Here is a 21,588-nt window from a genome sequence, read left to right as displayed (position 1 = left end):
TTATAAATGTAGCAGTGTTCCAAAATACAGTGGTGCCTCGCTTAGCGATGTTAATTCGTGCAAAAAAATTGCTACTAACATCGCTAGGATGAGAGCATGAAAAAAGATTACAAATGACATTTTACATACAGTTAGGTTTGAAAGATTGGGAAGGGAGAATAACATATTTCAGTGAACATGAGCAGGCCTTTCTTTGTGAGAGTCTTAATACATCTATTTTTGTGCTGGTGGTTGTACATAACATGTAAGGTGGAGTTCTAAACACATTTAAGCATTCTTTGGGAGAGAGAAAAAAATTAATGATAATATTCAAGCATTATAAGCAATTTAACTAGAACTGCCAACATTTCTAAATTTATTTATTTGTTTATTACTCATAGGCTGCCTTTCTCCCAATTAGGGGACCCATGAGTGATTGAAATATCCTCTTGTTTAAGCAGCACACTTTTTAAAGTGCTCCATGCTTCTGCTTATGTTCTCCATTCTCTACACATTCTTCTGATAATAAACATTATTGTTACTTACTTTTAAACATATAATAAGAACAAATATTACTGAGCAGTGTGTGACCCAGGAGTTTCCTTAGGGATTCTTTAACCTCTTTGTTCCTCAGGCTGTATATGATGGGATTAAATGCAGGAGTCAGAACTGTATACAGGAAGGAAAGCATTTTGTTTAATTCTATTGCCTGTGTTCCAGCAGAAACACCATTTGAAATGCCCAATGTCCCATAGAAAATTGTTACCATGATAAGATGAGAGCTACAAGTAGAAAAGGTTTTCTTCTTTCCAGAGGATGATGGGATTTCCAGAATCTTCAGTATGATATACACATATGAGGTGATTGTCAAGAGGAAAGGAAACAGTGCCACCAAGAAGCATGCTATGAAGATGGCCAACTCTGCTGGGTGGGTGTCAGAACAGGAGAGCTTCAAGAGAGGAATCAAGTCACAGAAGTAATGGTCAATCTGATTGGGACCACAAAGTGTTAAGGATGTAGATATGATGAAGTTCAGACCAGCCGCTAACAGGAAACCCCATAACCATGTGGTAGCAGTTAGTTTAAAGCAAGAGTTCCAGTTCATGAGTTTGGTATAGTGCAGTGGGCTGCAGATGGCAAGATAACGATCATACGCCATGAGCAACAGCAGAAAGCATTCAGTGGTTCCCAGGGCACAGAACATGTACAGCTGTATGATACAATTTGTCAATGAAATGATTTTCTCCTTTCTCAATAAATCCAGCAGCATCTTGGGAAAGATGTTGGAAGTGTACCATATCTCTAGGACTGATAAATTACCAAGAAAAAAATACATGGGAGTATGGAGTCTCTTATCAAGAGAAACAGTGGTTAAAATGAGAAAATTACCTACGATAGTGAATCCATATATTACTAGGAACAGTGGGAAAAGCAGCAGCTGTAATTCCTGGAGATCGCCAAAGCCAAGGAGTATTAATTGGTCTGTTGTTCCATTGTGGTGTCTAAAATTTTCCATTAAGCAGTCCACGTTTGCTCTAGGAGGAAAAGACACTTCCAAAACAAAGCAATAAATGCAGTTTGTTCAAAGCAAATTAATTCAGTTTCATCGATATGCACCAAGCAATAGTTCAGATGTCAACTACAATGGAAATAACACAGACTGATTAGTTCCAAATTTAAAAAGGAAAGAATAAGATAAATAGAATGTTTTGCTGAAAAGGGAATTACCTTTTTATGCTTACTCTTGACAATGAGGTTCAACAATTTTTTGCACTGCTTTGCATTCTATTTTGATTATCTTCACGTTTCTTCTATTATCTGGATTATTCAGTCATAGGGTTCCTTGTTTGCTCTTATCACCCAAATTTGTGTTGAACCAATATGACCATATATTCCTATCACAGATGTGACATTTTATCCTATCCTATTCCACGCCCGCCCTTGATGCATGTTATGTAGTTGTCTTCAGCTGAAAACTGATTGCACAGTTTTCTATTTTCAATATCTCATCCTGATCAATGTGTTGCTTAGCATATGTATTTATTTGTAAAAAACAATGCACCAGAGATTATTGCTCTCGAGACAGGAAAAGTTGTTCATCAAATATCTCACCAGAGGATATAGCATTTGAAAGCCTTAGCTTGGTGGATGCTTTAATTTGAACATTTGCAAGCAAATGAAGCTGAAAGGACAATTTATTGGAAGCAGGCTATGAAAACCTGGGCACCAGCCCCTCCTCAAGCAAAAGGAACATTAGGTCAGTGGTTCTTAACCTTTGTTACTCGGATGCTTTTGAACTGCAACTCCCAGAAACCCCAGTCAGGACAGCTGGTGGTGAAGGCTTCTGGGAGTTGCAGTCCAAAACTCCTGAGTAACCCAAGGTTAAGAACCAGTGCATTAGGTGATCTTAGGCAAGCATATGTGTTATTCTAACCTTCACAGATGTCTAAATGTGAAATGAATAGAGAAAATGCCTATTACCTGGACTATTTGAAAGGAGGACAGGAGGCAAACATAAAGAATAAACACATTCAGAAGAATGAAGCTATTGCCATTGTTTCCTGAGAAAGGAAATATCAAACATCCTAAGTATAAATGACTAATGCCTGAACATCAACAACAGCAGAGTTTAGCAACACTGATCCTGTGGGCTATACGGAAGCCCTACCTGTTTTCCTAGGCCACAGCCCCCATAGTAATTAGCATTTTCTTTTTCTTCTGGCAAAAAGGCGAACAGCACTCCTAGAAGTCTCCAGGGAGCACAATTCTCCTTTAAAACAAGATGCACAACCTTTGCTTGCCTGGTTTTCAGTAAGGTTTATTATTTTCCAAATGCAGAAGGGATCCTGCAGTCATTGCTGGTTTAGGTAACATATGGCACTGGGGCCCTCATTGAGCAGGCCCTGGAGCCACCAAAGCTGCCCACTTCTGATTTATGAAATTGGTTGTGTATTTGATTACTGACTGGATCTGGTTGCTAAAAGTAGGGTGCTGATGGAAGCATGCGTTATGTCATCCCACTATCTGCAATGTAAGCATCTTTCTTCTTCTGAAACACATCAGTTAGGTGCTAAACTGAGAGGAAATGGAGGGTGAAGTCAGGCTTCTATGGAAAAAGAATCCGAGACAGGCCTGGAAGGAGATATCTAGAAACCGGACCTTCTTGGAGATGGCCCCTCGCCTCTGGAACATCTTGCCCCCTGGAGAGTCGCCTGGCACCCTCGCTGGGAGTTTTTAAGAACAAGCTGAAGACTTGGCTCTTCAGGCAGCCCTTCCCCGCTTCCATTTCTTAGTTCCCTATGTCCTACCATCTTCGATTTTGCCTGTCCCTATGTTGTTTGATATTGTTGTTTTAATTTTTATTTTATATTTGGACTGTAAGTCTCCCACAGTAGGTTCGTTGAATCTAGTTGGGTGGGGTAAAAGCCAGAAAAATAAATAAATAAAATGAATACATCGTTTAAGGTGATAAAGCCCAGGAGTGGTTTCATCATTACATTTACTGATAGAATTATGATGAAATTTCAAAAGATACAGCGGTTTGGCACATACTGTATAAAGACTGTTCAGTCAGCACTATTTTCTATTTCTATGTATTCTAGCATTTCTCTTATCTCCAGAGAATTGCATGAGCCAATTCATGAGACCACGGGGGGGGGGATGTATGGCCCCCCATGGGGTCCATAAAAATCCTGTTTTACCTGCACCTCATTTCAAAGGTGAAAATAAGTTGCTCCCAAATTATGTGATATCTCTTTCTACCTGCTAAGAATATGATAAATAGAAATAGTATGTCCATCATTCAAAATTAACTGCAAAACAATCAGGCTAGATGAATACTGTCACACACACCAAGCCCCTTTCCACTGCCACCAGAGGATTTATTCCCCACTCTATTAAATGTGACTCTTAAATCACAGTTCTCCAATATAACAATATTTATTTATGTGTTTATCAGTAAATCATATAAAGTAAATCATGGATGGTCTTTTTTAATTCATTCAAGAAATTGTGCTTTGGTAACATTCATATTTGCTTAGGTAAAATCATTTTAATCAAGGTATTTATTCATTTCTTTTCACTTCTAATTCTTTCCAATCATAACCATAAACCATACAAGATCTGTACTTTCCTTGTCTTATTCTCTACCTCTCATTTACCCTTCTCTAACACAAGGCTGGTCCTAACTGCCTAAACTGCTTCTCTCTAACTGAAGGCCTTAACTCTAACTCATAACCCTATCTCATCCCTAACTCAGACTCTAACTGGAAATCTGACTTCCATTCTTCTTATATTTCATTAGTCCCGCCTCTTCTGTACAACCATTGGCTCCTGGATCAGGGTTCCATTGTGATGGACAGGAGTGGTTCTTGACCTGTTCGTCACAAATACATTCTTCACTGAATACACAGAACAACTGAAAAACTCAAATGCATTGAATTGTTAGAATCGAGTTTAATGATTTCTTTTCTCTTTGAGCTGTGTCCTGGAGTTCAGGTCAGCTCTAAAAACAATGATGTGACATTTAGGAAGGAACATGCAAGCCAAAAGACCAGTGTTGGAAGCTAAAATGGCAAAAATCTCCACAGCCACTATGTTCTTCCCCGTGGTGCTCAGGTAAGCAGGAATAAAGGAGATCCAAACACTGCAAAACACCAGCATGCTGAAGGTGATGAACTTGCCTTCGTTGAAAGCATCAGGCAGTTTTCTCGCTAGAAAAGCCACAGTGAAGCTTAAGCTGGAGAGAAATCCAAGGTAGCCGAGAGCACAGTGGAACATGGTAAGGGACCCTTCCTTGCATTGCAGTAAGATTTCCCCAGTCTGAGAGTGCATGTCAGCACCAGGGAATGGAGGAGAGGTTGATAGCCATGCAATGCAAATGCACACCTGAACAAGAGAACAAGAAACAACAACAGAGCTTCCCAGTATTTTCCCTAGCCCTTTCCTCATTTGGCTGGCTGGCTTGGTGCTCATGAAGGCCAAAATCACAATGATGGTTTTTGCCAACACACAAGAAACAGCAACAGAGAAGAAGATGAGAAAAATGGGTTGCTGAAGAAGGCAGGTCACCTTCTTGGGTTTTCCAAGGAATAATAGCGTGGCCAGGTAGCAAAGAAGGATAGAGATGAGAAGGATGCAAGTGAGGCTCTGGTTGTTTGCTTTCACGATGGGAGTATCCCAATTCTTACGAAAAGTTTGCATCACAAAACAAGTGATGAGAGATAAAGAGATTGTAGAGACAGTTGAAACGATCCCCAGAGGCTCTTGATAAGAAAGGAAGGATATGATTTTGGGAATGCATTGGTTTTTGTTTTCATTTGGATATTGATCTTCTGGACACTTGACACAAAGAGCAGCATCTGAAAGGGATAAACGGAGATGTTAGATGGCATTGCCAATTTTTTCTCTCTATGTATATTTTTCCTTTTTCAAAAAAGGAAGGCAACAGGATCAGTTTCTTGAGAGGTACATATTGCAGATGGATAGAAATGTACTATGGATCAGTTGTGAGGACACATAGGAATAACCTTTTACTCTGGTATACCACTCGTGAGTCTGCAAGCATTGTTCAAAAAATCTACTGAAATATATCACACTTTTTCCAAGCAATATGAGATATCTTCCACCTTGAAGTGCTGCGAAGTGCAGGTTGCTGTTGGGAAAGCTCACATCCACATCTGCTGAGATAGTTGTAGTTATTGCATCCAAACGTTGAGAAACACCTTTTTGAGAAGTCAGACATTGCCCACCCAGCCCAGAGTGATGAGATGGGTTAAACATGGGCCACAATTTATTGAATGTTAACACAATAACACAACATCCACTTCAAAATGAACCTAACGTAGGGCGGAGTCAGCTGTGTGCCTGGGGATGGCTGTGCCCCAGACACAGGCCTTAACTGGCTGAGATCTGGTAAAATCTGGAAGCCACCCAAGGGTGCAGCCCAAATGAGACTCAGGACCCCAGGGGACCCCCGCCTCCTCCCTATCTCAGGGCCAAAAGCAGCAGGCATTTGACACTCAAGGTGGGACAACTCACACCCCTACTGGGTGTCCACTTGAACTCAACTTCAAACTCATGACCTCTGCCACTATCCACCAGTCTGACCATAATATAATCTACACCTCACCCTATCAAATAACAAAAGGTTGAGAATGGGATGGGTGAAAACATGCCTGCTCCTAAGTGTCAATCAAGGGCAGGCCCAAAATACCTATCTAGGCCCAAAATGACCAGCAAAGCTCACTCCTAACAAAGGGTGGTTGAGTGGGCCAATGCTCCAAAGAAAAGAGATGATGACATGGGCAGGCAGCCTTTTAAGGGCTCACCCTAACTCTCGCCCCATCACACCACTTTGTGAGCCGTCCTGCATGCACCTTGCCTAAGTGGGTGGGCAATAAGCTCCCTCAGTTGCAAAAGCGGCTGCAAAAGGAGCCTTTCTTTGAAGTCAGATGTTTTCTTACATTCCAGAATATTTTGATACCTGCCTAATGCTCTTTCACAGAGTCAGTAACAGGAAGAGGCAGTAGTCAACATGTATTACCTACGAACACCACTGTGGACTGTGCTCATGTTCAAATAATCTTATCCTTTACATCACCTCTTCTAATATATAAAAACACATTTTGGTGACTATTGCCTTGAATTATGTATATATATTTTTTGGGGGGGAATAAAAAATATGAAGAGGTATTTTGCCAACAGATATTGAGAAAGGGAACAGAAGGTTTAAAAGACCAAATGTGGAACGGTTGTAAAGTGCAAAACAAACATTTCCAACACAAATATTCTTATGAAACCCCTGTCTATGGTCACATACCAATTTGATAAGAAATCATGTTTTCTGAGCATGGAGTACAACTATAGCAGCAGATTGATTTCCCTTCTTGCATTATCTTGCTGTATCCAAAATGGCAGCTTTCAACACATTTTGAATGTGGTGGCATCTAGGTTTTTAAAAAAGGAAGGTGAATAGGAGAAATCTTACTTTCAAAAAATGCATGAAAAAATGCATCAAATGTTCTTTACATTAAAAAAACACACACACAACTCTTCTCTCTCATGGGGTTGACCCACACGCCTAGAATCCCTCCACTTCTCTGCAAGGACATGGAATCCAACAGTGAGATGTTCAAGACAGGGGCTGTCAGTACTTGAGAGAATGATAAGAGATTGATCAGAATCTTTTTCACTTTCTATCATGAATTGAGTTGTAGTCAGACTTTAGAAGGATTTACTATAGATTGATTTTATCTATATGAACTTTAACTCTGCAATTTTATTTACATTCTGCTTTTTTATTATACATGTTATTGTGGTGCTTATTTTGTTTGTTTCTTTGGCTGTTTATTCTCAAGTTAGCATTGTAACCGTGGAATGATCTACAGTAGTAATGACAGAAGACCGAGAGAGCAACTCCTTTCTGATCAATGAGGATTTTTAAATACATTAACAACTCATTCAATCTTACCTGCTCTAATGTTCTGTGCCACACAATGGCTTCCTCCATGATGGAGAATGTATGGCTTGGTGAAATCTCTCCAACCTTGTTTTTAACAAAGGTTTGATTGGGGAAAGTGACCCAGTTGATGATATCATAACCAATGGGAAATCCTCTATTCTCAAACACTATTTCTTCTCCAGCCCCATTGTTAAAGTGGATATTTTTCAGGAAAGTGTGGAGCTAGGTTGGGAGAGAGTACAACACAGATGATAAAAATAATCCATACTATTTGAATGCTTATTAATAACTAAGTGTCTTAATACTTGCATAAGGATGCATAAGGAATCAGTTTGTGAGAACAAAGGAAAAAGCTAACATTAGTGAGAACCTGTTTGTTATCAAGTTCGCACTTGGAAGACATTACATAATCAAAGACATTTCCCAGCATGTTCACTCACCATTAAGATTTCTGACAATACATTAGAGTAAAGGTAGTATTTACAGAAATCAAGAATTTCAGAATTTCCTCAATGTTTTGGAAGCCTTAACATTATACAATATGACTTCAGTTTGGCTAGTTGTTTTATCTCAGCCTGTGGGACACATGCAGCACCCCAAGGCTGCTTGTAGAGATTCTAACCCCTTGCTGTCATGGACTGCCCCCGATGTCCTGCAGTAGCCAGTTGGTTCTGTCCAAAAGTTCAGGATGAGGATGGAAGTCCTTAAAAGTCTGTGTTTTAAAATTTGTATGAACCTTTGCAGACAAACCTGTCCTTCCAAGGTCTGAAATTCAACTAAGGCCTTTTTTCCTTCTTAAAAGGGATTATTCCTCCTAAAACCCTATTCACTCTTAAACCTAAAGGGTCAGTATTTTACCTTAGAGCTTGCCATTCCTATTTTAGTAGAAAAATGCCTTTGCCAAAGCAGCCAGTGCTGAGAGCAGGTAATTCAGCATCCTTTCTATTTATACTTCAAAATAGACTTTATTCCAGGCTAGTGTTTCTATGTAGGAATACTGGGATTCTTCTTAGTTTACTAATAATGCTAGTGCCTCTCTGTGAAAACTGATCAATTCACCCATTGGACTTTCTATGCACTTTTACTTTTATTTTTCTGCATATGGAGGTGCAGCAGTCACACCACACAAAAGTACTAGCAGTGACCCGGCAGGATGAAACATGCCATGCACCCCTGACCTATCTAATTGATCAGGGAAAGTCTTTTCACAGTCCCCATGTGATTTTATATCAGATACAAGCAGTTTTATTAGACGGATGAGTTTACCTGCCATGGGTGAACATCTGAGTGGTCCAATTTGCTTTTGCCATGCAACATTCTTTCTCTAGATAAATGGGTCGCATGTAAAGTATACGATACAGCATAGACAGCATTGTAGGCACTGTAGCTCTCAATGGACATATCAGTGTCAAATACATTTTGAAAAAACACTTCCAGGTTTTCTTCTCCACAGTGCTTGCACACTTTGAAGGCAGCTTTCCAGAACAAACAGAGAAAATGTGTTAATGCACTATCTGATTTTGAATCATACAAAAAATCTCGGAACTTTGGCACAATATGTGCTTGAGCAGAGAAAGACAAGGCACCATGTAAAAATTTGTTACCATATAATTTTCCCTTGGGTGAAACAGTAAGGTACCACTGGGGTGGCATTATCCAGACTTTTCCAAAAGAGGAATTTACTTGTGGAACATTTTTTTCCAAGAAAAGCATTAAAATATTGATTAGATGTGAGTCCATACTAACAATAATAATATTAACATCAGATGAAAAAACAGTTTTCAATGACTTTTTGATTTTTCCAAAAGGTAGATTACTGCGATCATAATAACTTGCTGAATTCCTTTGCAAAAAGGCAAGACATATGTTGTTTTGAGCAAACAGAGGAACTAATTTCTGTGCAAAGTTTTCTCCCTTATCATCTTCAGACACCAGGAGGCCAATCCATGTCCATTGGAAGTGCAAGAGTAGCTGTACAAGCCCTGTTTGATGAAATGCGGTTTCCCTGGGTCCCATCCAGTACGAAAAAGGCAAATTTGGTTTATCATGTATTGTAGTTTCAAAGGAACCATAGATGAGCTGTGGGAATAAAATATTCACTTTTAGATCTTGAAGAAATAATAGTTTCCAAAGCAAAAGGGAAAGCAATTAAAGCAGTGCTCAACCATTAAAGGATAACAAAGAACAAAACCCTCAGTTCAGTAAGTGATGTTGAGCAAGTTGTGGCAGGAGATTGTAGAAAATTAACAAGATGGTTGTTTCATGCTTGCTCATGTGCCAGTCATGTAAACAGGTGCACAGAAGCCACGCAACAGCCATCATGACTGAGGCAATCTCACTGATGCTGTGGCAAATTCGTGCTTGAGTTTTGGCCTCTGAATGAAATCTGTGAATCACTCTACTTTTTGTTTTTTTAATTTTTATAGATGCAGAAAAAGATCAGCGTCACTACTGCTTTGAAAAATCTCCTTATTTAGCTTATTTTTCTACCATTTTGCAGAAGAAAGCACAAATGGATAAGAAAAACCATACAAACACTAATCATTGTTCATTAATTTATAATTAGTGGCCACTAATAGCTGAACGTAAACCAAACAACATCTGTATGAGCAACAATGTGCGTACCTGTGGTATCTTATAGCTATTTAAGATATCAGCCATCTGGATGGAGTTTTGTACTGTAAGTCCTCCAATCACAGACCATACATTTTTATTATCACATTTGTAGTTGGGTATATTCTTTTTTTGTCCAGACAGAAAATCCAGGAGAGTCTCATAAGTTGTTTTGGTGTCAAATAGGTTATCATAGACATGAATTCCTAGAGTTACATTGTTCAAGAGTCTTGGATTGTTGTTGATCTCATGAATGGCAAAAACCATAGCCAGGAAGTGCTGGTAATGTTTGACCTTTACTCTGTAACAAACAATGATACATAGAAATATCTGTTAGCATACCATTGAATGAGTCTTGAACTAGCATAACAGGTGAATACAATTGTTGAATCTCTGATAGATACCAACACGAGAAAGGCAAGTACATTAAAGTATAGCAGGATGTGTTGAGGGAGAGACGTCTTTGTTTAAGGATAGCCTTTCAGAAGTATGAGGCAAAAAAACACAAAATTCCAGCCTTTCTGGTGGGTTCCCAGAAAGAACAGGGCCCAGATCCCACAGAGTCTCACCAAAAATACATTTACTGTATATTTACCTAAAATTCTGAATAACATTTCTATTCACCTATAGACCACATAACACACATTAAACCCTCATCTTTGGCTTCTGATGAAATAGGCTCCAAGGACAAAGGAGATAATTTGTGAGAAAGTTTCATACATATCAACGTTTCCCTCTTGGGGAGAAGATTTTTTATTTGTTTGTTCATTTATTTGTTTGTTTTGTTTATTAATTTTTCATGAAAGTCAAAAGAAATGCCATCTGCATATTCTGCCTTTCAGGGTAGTGAAAAAAAGACTATACAACATCCCAGTTGGCTAATTTTTTAAGTCCATTATTTAGCAACTATATAAAGTTTCTTTAGAAGTATCTGCAAGAAAATAATATGGAAGTGTTGAACAAAGATATCCCATATGCGAAAATCATCTATCTTAGTGAAAGACAAATTTAGAAATTTCTACGTTACTTTACTCAAAAGAATTCATAAAAATCAAAATCATCATTTTGCTCGAGGCATCTAAATGAAAAGTCTCTGATACACTTATAAAAAGTTTCATTTTGTCAGAGCCCTGTACTAAACACAAATTTCTCAGATATCAATGTTCACCCTCCTTCTGCTTCTGTGCTCCTCTGCTTCATCTGGTTCTGTTAGTTTATATAGGCTATTTTTTTTCTAATAGGAAATATAAGTAATCTGAGATTACATTCTGCTGGCAGCTATGCAGTGATGGTATTTTGGATCTATATCAAAGTGAACTGATAAGATTCATTGTATTCATATACAGTAAGATTCAGGAACTTTTTAGTACTTTTTGTCAAAGGACAGCACTACATTCTTGTGATTCATATTTTTCTCTGTACAGTCTATATGCCAACTGAAAAAGCATTTGAGCAATAACTAGAACCTGGCACTTGCAAAGTTTTTTGACAATACTAAATATTTGCTCATTTCAAGGGAAATCTTGCACTTTGGTTCATTTGAAGGTTAAGCTTATCAAATATTGGCTGAAAGCCTCTATGCTGTGATTTATATTAGATGAAAATCATTCCTGTGATTTATATTAGATGAAAATCATTAATGAATGAAATAAACTTTCTCCCCAAGCTTCTACTTAATTATTTTTATTTATTATTTGGTTCTTTCAGAGCTATTCTCTGTGTTTCTTCCTCAACTGTAAAAGATGACATTCGAAGCAAATAATTAATAATTTCTTGTTAGTGAATGAAAGAGATAACTTCTGTTGGATATTAAGTTGAATCAAGTTTAACTTGGGAAAAATTCCAAATTTCGAATTCTTTAATTATGTATTTAAACATTTTTTTTCTTTTAACAATTTTTGTGCCGTGACATTTATGTGGTATCTAGTGCTTCGTACTGTTAATGACAGCTAGCTTGGCAGATATCTTATCACCTGGTTCCAGATATCTGTTTCTATATATTTAAAAGAACAGGAGTTGGCATTTTCTGAAGCAAGTGGATACATATTTCCAAAACAAGTTTCTGGGTCTAAGCTTGAAAAATGCAACCAGCAGCTCCAATAGAATTGCTCATTCCTTCTGTTTTATGCCTTTGAGAAATTTTTCACATTCAGACATGGAAACTATCCAGTTTTCCCCTAAATTCTAATTTCCCAGTTAGTTTGTATCATCATGTTGTTGCCAGTAAAAAGAAAACAAAGTAACTTACAGAGAACCAGAATGAGTCTCATCTGGAATATGCGTAAAATTGAACAAATATATAAAAGGTTGTATTAGAGGAAGATTGCCACCCAAAATTACATCTCCAGGTCTATAAAAATTGTCTTCAATAGTTCTAGAAACACTGCAGTTTCCTCTCAGTTCTTTGCATACAAGAACAGGGAGCTGTAGATACATCCACAGCCAGAATAACAAGAATTCACTCTTTAATGTACACCTACACATCTCACAACTGCACCACGACATTCCTGAGCATGTTTAAGGCAGGCACAGTCGATGGCCAAGTTGGCCTTCAATTTTGCCGTCTCCCACTTTCAAATTACACTCCCAGTTCTGAGGGTCACATTGCAACCAATACCTTGAGTTCAAAATTTATTCCTCAGCATTTTAATCTATGTACAGTAGATTTTTTTTTCATAAAAACGACTGGAACAACAGTACTTTTCATAATTACAGTGTCAATACCTGGGCATTTGCAGCCAGAGCTAGGGGACTGAAGAATACTGGAGGCAATCTCAACATCTCCCTGGCGGCATTGCTTTTCTATGCATGTAACAACAAAACATGTTTTGCAGTCTAATTTGAACTGTGATGCAATTATTACTGAGGCCATTTTTCTCCTACTTTAACAGGTTTGTGGAGTGGTCACATATGTATAATTTTGGTGTGGAATGAATTTTTGGATGAATTTTTGTTTGTCTGAAAATTAGGTAAAAGATAGCCTTATAACATTATGTTACCATTTTCGCTGCTACCACCAGAACTTAGAATGACTCCGGCTGTTGATTTGTTGTTGTTGTTTTTCCAAAAAGAGGTCGCTATTTTTATTTGTGCAGGCTCCTCATGAGAAAAGATGTGACCATGGAATACCATTTAGTTTATTTATTAATTATTATTATTTATTTATTTATTAAATAAGTAATGTAAGAACAAAGGGAGGAACTGTGGGAGATAGTATGCAATCCCCCTGCTGCCCCAGATGAGGAGGAACAAAGGAAGAATGAGAAAGCTTTATCTACAATAATTCTATGCCTGGAAGACAGCCACTGGATCGGTGAGTCATAGTAAGAGCACAGGAAGGTTATTCAAACTAATGTTGTGGTGTCCAATAACTGTACCAATGCCCCTTTGACAGCCTAGCAAACCTCATGGTTAACTTGTCTGCATCCTATATTGATGCACTGCGGTGGTCAATCTGCGCACCAGTGTGCTCTAGGTATTATCGTGGACCACAAAATGATCATCAAAGGGTGCTCGGTTTTCAACAGATGCAAATCGTGTATAATATCTAATACTAACAACGTTCCACTACGCTTAGCTAAGTTGTTGCCACCAAGATGAACAACTAACACATTGGGGGGACAGCAATGAGGACCGTGCGGATCTGCACGTAGAAATGCATCCCACTGCATACCCCTCTTGCCAAACCACTCCAGTTGGGCTGAGGCCCCAAGGCCTAAGTTGCTTCTCCACGGTGATTTCACAGCATGGCGCACTGCCCGGAAGATAAAGCTATGCCCAACTCTCAGGATGCAAAGTCTCTTCTTTGAAGCCTCTGCACCTGCAAGAAAAGAAACAAGGCCAGCAACAAACTTAAACTGAAGGGAGAACATGAACACAACGCTTGTAGCAGCCAGAGCTCCAGCATCCTAACCGTTTAATATCTTCCAAGACATAGCCAAGGGTGGCAGCTGTCGAGGCTCCTCCTATTCTAAATAAATGAGTGCCAAAGCGTAACCCCACTACGCGAAACTGCTGTAGCACTCTGTTAATCTCCAAAATTCATATTTGGTCAATGGTGATCTATTGCTATGCATAAAGAGATAACCTGTATGTTGATCCCAGAGGTCAAATATGCCTCCATGGCCAGAACAGAGCATATGCTATGTATAGAACACCTGCCTAACGCTAAATGCACTCCTTTCCTTCTCTGATCGGCCTTTGACCATCGTATATATATCATTAGGGTGTAATTCTCCATGAGGATGTCCTGCCTTTGCAAGGCCATTAGTGATGTGTCCGACTTGCTTGTTGTGACTGCCCCACTTATTATAAGGGCTCCAAAGAAAATTACCAAGTACGCAGCCTTGAATAGGGCTGTTTCGTAAGCATTCAAACATACATTATATCAGTGTTGATTAAGCCTTTCCAGTATGGCAGGTGTTATGGGGACTCTAGTGTCAGGTAATCTTGCTTTTTCCTTCACCCACCCTTCTAACACCTTCCTGATATGGTAGTCTGGAGTAAAATCTTGGTAGCCCCGTGTCTTAGCATAAAATGCTAAAGCTTCCAATTTGCCCTTTATTGAGCTGGTGGACAATCCTTTCCTATTGAGAAATACCATATATTGCTGAATATGGTCGATGCGAGCTGGCCATGTTTGGTCCAAGCCTATGTCACCTCTAAATTCCTGGAATTCTCTACTTGCGGCCGCGTACCCTTTGGGCATCCGCGGGGCCAAAGCCAAACCTATCGCTCAGTCAGCGTCTTCCCTCCAATCTGCCAAACTTCTGGTGGCAGTAACTCTGGGTGCTCGTTGGTTCCCAGTGCCAATTCCCTGAACCAGTCGATCTGTCAATGGGACAGGGCATCAGCTATGCTGTTGTCAACACCGGAAATATGCCTATCATGTACAGCAATGTTAAACTGCAAGGCTCTCAGTGTGAATGCCCTAACTAAGCGCATTACTCTTTCAGAGCGAGAGGTTAGATTATTAACTATGTGGACAACCACCAGGTTGTCACACCAAAAATGAATAACTGAGTTTGCCCATTCCCCAGACCATAGCCACAAGGCACCCAAAATGGAAATAAAAAAACCTCTTAAAAAGTAACGTCACGGGAAATGTCAGACTGCATCCATTGGTCTGGCCAGGCTCCTGCACACCACCTCCTTCTGGATCCTGCCACATCTGTATGCACCTGAAAGGCATCTCCCAAGTTAATCTCTGATTTCCAAAAGGAAATACCGTTAAAACCGTCCAGAAATTGGAGCCACACCTGGAGGTTCTGTCTCATACTGGCTGTTATTCTTGTTCAATGGAATGGGTGTCTGAGGCCACTCATTGCCTTGCAAAGTCGTCGTAAAAAGGGCCTGCCTGGCGCAATCATCTGGCATGAGAAATTCAAATGACCAACCAGCTCCTGCAACTGCTTAAGAGAGAATTTCTTTTTCTTTATTACTTCTTTAAGCCTTTGCATTAAGTCTTCAAGTTTGGAGTCGGGCAGCCTGCAAGTCTGTAGCTGAGTGTCTAATTCAATTCCTAAGAAGGTCAAGACTGTGGATGGACCTTCTGTTTTTTCCTCGGCTAATGGTAGCCCTAGCTCTTTTGCCATGCTGCGCTAGTCCCTTTGCCATGGCGGGTAGTGCGGAAGGAAGTTGGATCGGTGAGTCATAGTAAGAGCACAGGAAGGTTATAGCTCACCCGTCCTCCCAGCGCTGCAGATCGTGAGATTACAGCGTGCAGGGGGAAGGGTGCACTGGGGCCTCACATGGACCAAGGGCCACCAAACGTGTGGGAGCTTGAGGCCCGGGTAAGGCCAGTGCCAAGACAGCTGGGGTTGCACTGTCTTGGCAACCACACAGGTTCGGGGCAGAGGACTCGCCCATATTGGCAAAAGGTCTGGGGCGAGCCAGTTATTCCTTTCCATACTACCGCAGCCCCCTCTTCTTTGTTATAGTTCAATAAAGCATGGCCCTGGTTTAACCCAACTACAGTATCTTGTCTCGTGTCATCATTCCGGATGGGGTGGCAAAGACCATTGTTAACAACTGTTAGCGACCCATGACAATGGGTGGAGAAGGTCTGCGGGGGTGGGATTTTCACTCACTCACCCCCTCCATTGCCCATCTAATGCGCCTATTCAGACCAGGGGGAAGTGAAACCAATGTGGAGGAATTATCAGGCATCTCCTACCAAATCTCCTCAGACAGAAGAAGCTACTTGGATGAGTAATGAAACATTTCAACCTAACAGGAAAGAAGTCCAGTTGCCATGACTCAACTTCTAAATTCCATATCAGAAAGGGAATCTATAATGTGTCAAGAATGTCACACATTTGCAGCCATATGATTGATATTGGCAATGATTATAACGAGCGCACCGTTTAAAGATGAATCTGCATAGCGATGCGGATTTTGCGATCGCTAATGTGATCGCATACCGATGTTTCTTCGCATTGCGATGGGGGAACAGCTGTTCGGCGGTTCCAAAATGGCCACCGGAACACCCAAAATGGCCACCAGAACACCCAAAATGGCCACCGGAACATGGGGAAACATTGCAGAACGGTGAGTTTTGGGCCCATTTGGAACGCATTAAATGAAGTTTAATGCGTTCCTATGGGTTTCCCCGTTCCGTATAGCGATGTTCCCCCATAGCGAAGGTTAATGCGGACTGGATTAACCTTGCTATGTGGGGCACCTATGTATAGGGTTGAACCATTGGTTCAAATGGAGATATCAGTGTCTGAAGATACGTTAATTAAGCTGAAGTTATCTTCTCATCTTTGAGATCACCTTTAGTATCACTCATTGTCCTAGCTTTGGCTTCAAATGTCAGTGTGGCAAGTATAACGAGAACATGGCATGATGGCATGTGAATTAATTTAACATTTTGTCTGAGCATCTCCTACCTGATAAGGATACCACAGGGAACCTGGAGAAACCCTTGCCATGCCTGAATGTTACTTTTTCTTTCCCTATTTCCATGTAACCTATTAGATGGAAACTTTACCCTTCCTTTTAATATAGAAGAGCCTCGTGGTGCAGTGGTTAAAACGCTGTACTGCAGCTAAAGCTGTGCTCACGACCTGGGGTTCAAATCCCAGGTAGCCGGCTCAAGGTTGACTCAGCCTTCCATCCTTCCGAGGTCGGTAAAATGAGTACCCAGCTTGCTGGGGGGGCAATGTGTAGCCTCTATAATTAAAAATTGTAAACCGCCCGGAGAGTGCTTGTAGCGCTATGGGGCGGTATATAAGTCCAATAAATAAATAAATAAATAAATAAATAAATAGAATTGGCATATATATTTCCATCCCAAGGCCACCACCTAAAACACAAACAGAAATTGGCCCATCAGTTCTTGCGGCTCCTCCAGTGCTTTCCAGTGTTGTACTAAATGAACTAATGAAGATGTGCCCTATATTCCCATATAACTAGATTCATTATGTTATTGTTCATTTGTTGATTATCCATTGTTAGATTTTGTTTTGCATATCTCATTTAAATGTGTTGTTTAGTTGTGTGAGTTACATTTTTCTTACTTATTTAAAAAATAAATAACTTATAATAATTAATAAAGTAACTAATAAATATTCCATGATCACATCTTTTCTCATGAGGAGCCTGCACAAATAAAAACAGGGACCCCTTTTTGAAAGAAACAAATGAACAGCCGGAGTCATTCTAAGTTCTGATGGTAGCAGAGAAAATAGTAACATAATGTTACAAGGCTATTTTTACCTCATTTTCAGACAAACAAAAATTCATCCAAAATGCATTCCACACCAAAATTATGCATATGTGACCACCCCACAAACCTGTTAAAGTAGGAGAAACATGGCCTCTGTAATAATTTTATCACAGTTCAAATTAGACTGCAAAACATTTTTTGTTGTTACATGCATAGAAAAGCAATGCCGCCAGGGAGATGTTGAGATTGCCTCCAGTATCCTTCAGTCCCCTAGCTCTGGCTGCAAATGCCAAGGTATTGACACTGTAATTATGAAAAGTACTGTTGTTCCATTCGTTTTTATAGAGTGTAAAAATAATATGTACTGTACATAGATTAAAATGCTGAAGAATAAATTTGTAAGTCAATGTATTGGTTGCAATGTGACGCTCAGAACTGGGAGTGTAATTTGAAAGTGGGAGAAGGCAAAGTTGAAGTTGGCCAACTTGGTCATCGACGGTGCCTGCTTTAAGCATGCTCAGGAATGTTGTGGTGCAGTTGTGACATGTGTAGGTGTACATTAAATTGTGAATGCTTGTTATTGTGGTTGTGGATGTATCTACAGCTCCCTGTTCTTGTATGTGAAGAACTGAGAGGAAACTGCAGTCTTTCTCGAACAATTCAAGACAATTTTTATAGACCTGGAGATGTAATTTTGGGTGGCAATCTTCCTCTAAAAAAACCTTTTATGTATTTGTTGAATTTCACGCATATTCCAGATGCGACTCATTCTGGTTCTCTGTAAGTTACTTTTTTTTCTTTTTACTGGCAACAACAATTATAATAAAAACTGAATGGGAAATGAAAATTTAGGGGAAATTTGAATAGTTTCCATGTCTGAATGTGAAAAATTTCTCAAAGGCATATGACTGAAAGAACGAGCAATTCTATTGGAGCTGCTGGTTCCATTTTTCATGCTTAGACCCAGAAACTTGTTTTGGAAATATGTATCCACTTGCTTCAGAAAATGCCAACTCCTGTTCTTTTAAATATATAGAAACAGATACATGGAACCAGGTGATAAGATGTCTGCCAAGCTAGCTGTCATTAACAGTACGAAGCACTAGATACCACATAAATGTCATGGCACAAAAATTGTTAAAAGAAAAAAAAGTTTAAATACAAAATGAAAGAATTCAAAATTTGGAATTTTTCCCAAGTTAAACTTGATTCAACTTAATATCCAACAGAAATTATCTCTTTCATTCACTAACAAGAAATTATAAATTATTTGCTTTGAATGTCATCTTTTACAGTTGAGGAAGAAACACAGAGAATAGCTCTGAGAGAACCAAGTAATAAATAAAAATAATTAAGCAGAAATTTAGGGAGAAAGTTTATTTCATTCATTAATGATTTTCAGCTAATATAAATCGCAGGAATGTAGTGCTGTCCTTTGACAAAAAGTACTAAAAAGTTCATGATTCTTATTGCATATGAATACAGTGAATCTTCTCAATTCACTTCAAGAAACATCCAAAATGCCATCACTGCATAGCTGCCAGCAGAATGTAATCTCAGATTACTTATATTTTCTACTTGAAAAAAATAGCATATACAAACTGGCAGACCCAGATGAAGCAGAGGAGCACAGAAGCAGAAGGAGGGTGAACATTGATATCTGAGAAATTTGTGTTTAGTACAGGGCTCTAACAAAATGAAACTTTTTATAAGTGTATCAGAGACTTTTCATTTAGGTGTCTCAAGTGAAATGACGATTTTGATTTTTATGAATTCTTTTGAGTAAACTAACATAGAATTTTCAAAATTTGTCTTTCACAAAGATAGATGCTTTTCGCATATGGGATATCTTTGTTTAACCCTTCCATATTATTTTCATGCAGATACTTCTACAGAAAGTTTATATGCTTGCTAAATAATAGACTTAAAAAATTAGCCAACTGGGATGTTGTATAGTCTTTTTTTCTCTACCCTGAAAGGCAGAATATTCAGATGGCATTTCTTTTTAAATACTACGAATGTTTTTTGACTTTCATGAAAAATTAATAAACAAAACAGACAAATAAATAAACAAATAAATAAAAAAAATCTTCTCCCCAGGAGGGAAACGTTGATATGTATGAAACTTTCTCAGAAATTATCTCCTTTGTCCTTGAAGCCTATTTCATCAGAAGCCAAAGAAGAGGGTTTAATGTGTGTTATGTGGTCTATAGGTGAATAGAAATGTTATTCAGAATTTTAGGTAAATATACGGTAAATGTATTTTTGGTGAGACTCTGTGGGATCTGGGCCCTGTTCTTTCTGGGAACACACCAGAAAGGCTGGAATTTTGTGTTTTTTTGCCACAGACTTCTGAAAGTCTATCCTTAAACAAAGAAATCTCTCCCCCAACACTTCCAGCTATATAATGAACAAAACTATTCTCATGTGAGAGTAGCATAATTTTCTCTAATGTACATGGCTTTCTCATGTTGGTATCTATCAGAGATTTGACAATTGTTGTATTCACCTGTCATGCTAGTTTAAGACTCATTCAATAGTGTGCTTACAGATATTTCTATGCATCATTGTTTGTTACAGATTAAAGGTCAAACATTATCAGCACTTCCTGTCTATGGTCTTTGCCATTCATGAGATCAACAACAATCCAAGACTGTTGAATAATGTAACTCTAGGAATTCAGGTCTATGATAACCTATTTGACACCAAAACAACTTATGAGACTCTCCTGGATCTTCTGTCTGGACAAAAAAAGAATATACCCAACTACAAATGTGATAATAAAAATGTATGGTCTGTGATCGGAGGACTCACAGTACAAAACTCCATCCAGATGGCAGATATCTTAAATAGCTATAAGATACCACAGGTACGCACATTGTTGCTCATACAGATGTTGTCCTGTTTATGTTCAGCTATTAGTTGCCCCTAATTATAAATTAATGGACAATGATTATTGTTAGTATGGTTTTTCGTATCCATTCGAGCTTTCTACTGCAAAATGGTAGAAAAATAAGGTAAATAAGGAGATTTTTCAAAGCAGTAGTGACGCTGATATTTTTCTGCATCTATTACAAATTCAAAAACCAAAAAGAAGTGTAATTCACAGATTTCATTCAGAGGCACGAATTTGCCACAGCATCAGTGAGATTGCCTCAGTCATGATGGCTGTTGCATGTCTTGCTGTGCACCTGTTTACATGACTGGCACATGAGCAAGCATGAAACTACCATCTTGTTAATTTTCTACAATCTCCTGCCACAACTTGCCCAACATCACTTACTAAACTGAGGGTTATGTTCTTTGTTATCCTTTTATGGCTGAGCACTGCTTTAATTGCTTTCCCTTTTGCTTTGGAAATTTCTTCAAGATCTAAAAGTGAATATTTTTCCCTACAGCTCATCTATGGTTCCTTTGAAGCTACAATACATGATAACCCAAATTTGCCTTTTTTGTACTGGATGGGACCCAGGGAAACCGCATTTCATCAAACGGGGCTTGTACAGCTACTCTTGCACTTCCAATGGACATGGGTTGGCCTCCTGGTGTCTGAAGATGATAAGGGAGAAAACCTTGCACAGAAATTAGTTCCTTTGTTTTCTCAGAACAACATATGTCTTGCCTTCTTGCAAAGAAATTCAGCACCGTATTCTGATTATAGTAAACTACCTTTGGAAAAAATCAAAAAGTCATTGGAAACTGTTTTTTCATCTGATGCTAATGTTATTATTGTTAGTATGGACTCACATCAAATGAATATTTTAATGCTTTTCTTGGAAAAAAATGTATCACAAGTAAATTCAAATTTTGGAAAAGTCTGGATAATGCCACCGCAGTGGTACCCTACTGTTTCAATTACGGG

At 39.0% G+C, this 21,588-nt stretch overlaps 1 protein-coding gene across 1 annotated transcript; it reads right to left on the bottom strand.

Annotated features, from left to right (window-relative positions):
* Positions 1 to 197: 197 nt before the first annotated feature.
* On the bottom strand, positions 198 to 11,388 carry LOC110071543 (olfactory receptor 6F1-like). Its single transcript, XM_078378060.1, has one exon. The coding sequence runs from the start codon at positions 1,493 to 1,495 to the stop codon at positions 518 to 520; it is 978 nt and encodes a 325-aa protein (XP_078234186.1). The 5' UTR covers positions 1,496 to 11,388; the 3' UTR covers positions 198 to 517.
* Between the last annotated feature and the right edge of the window lie 10,200 nt (positions 11,389 to 21,588).

This window comes from Pogona vitticeps, chromosome 6, assembly GCF_051106095.1.
Source record: "Pogona vitticeps strain Pit_001003342236 chromosome 6, PviZW2.1, whole genome shotgun sequence".
NCBI lineage: Eukaryota > Metazoa > Chordata > Lepidosauria > Squamata > Agamidae > Pogona > Pogona vitticeps.
The sequence above is the reverse complement of the archived record's forward strand: the minus strand, read 5'-3'. Positions and strand labels throughout refer to the sequence as shown.

Bases quoted from the DNA above. Each gene is read 5' to 3' on its own strand.
- LOC110071543 (XM_078378060.1), bottom strand. From the start codon at position 1,495: ATGGAAAATTTTAGACACCACAATGGAACAACAGACCAATTAATACTC.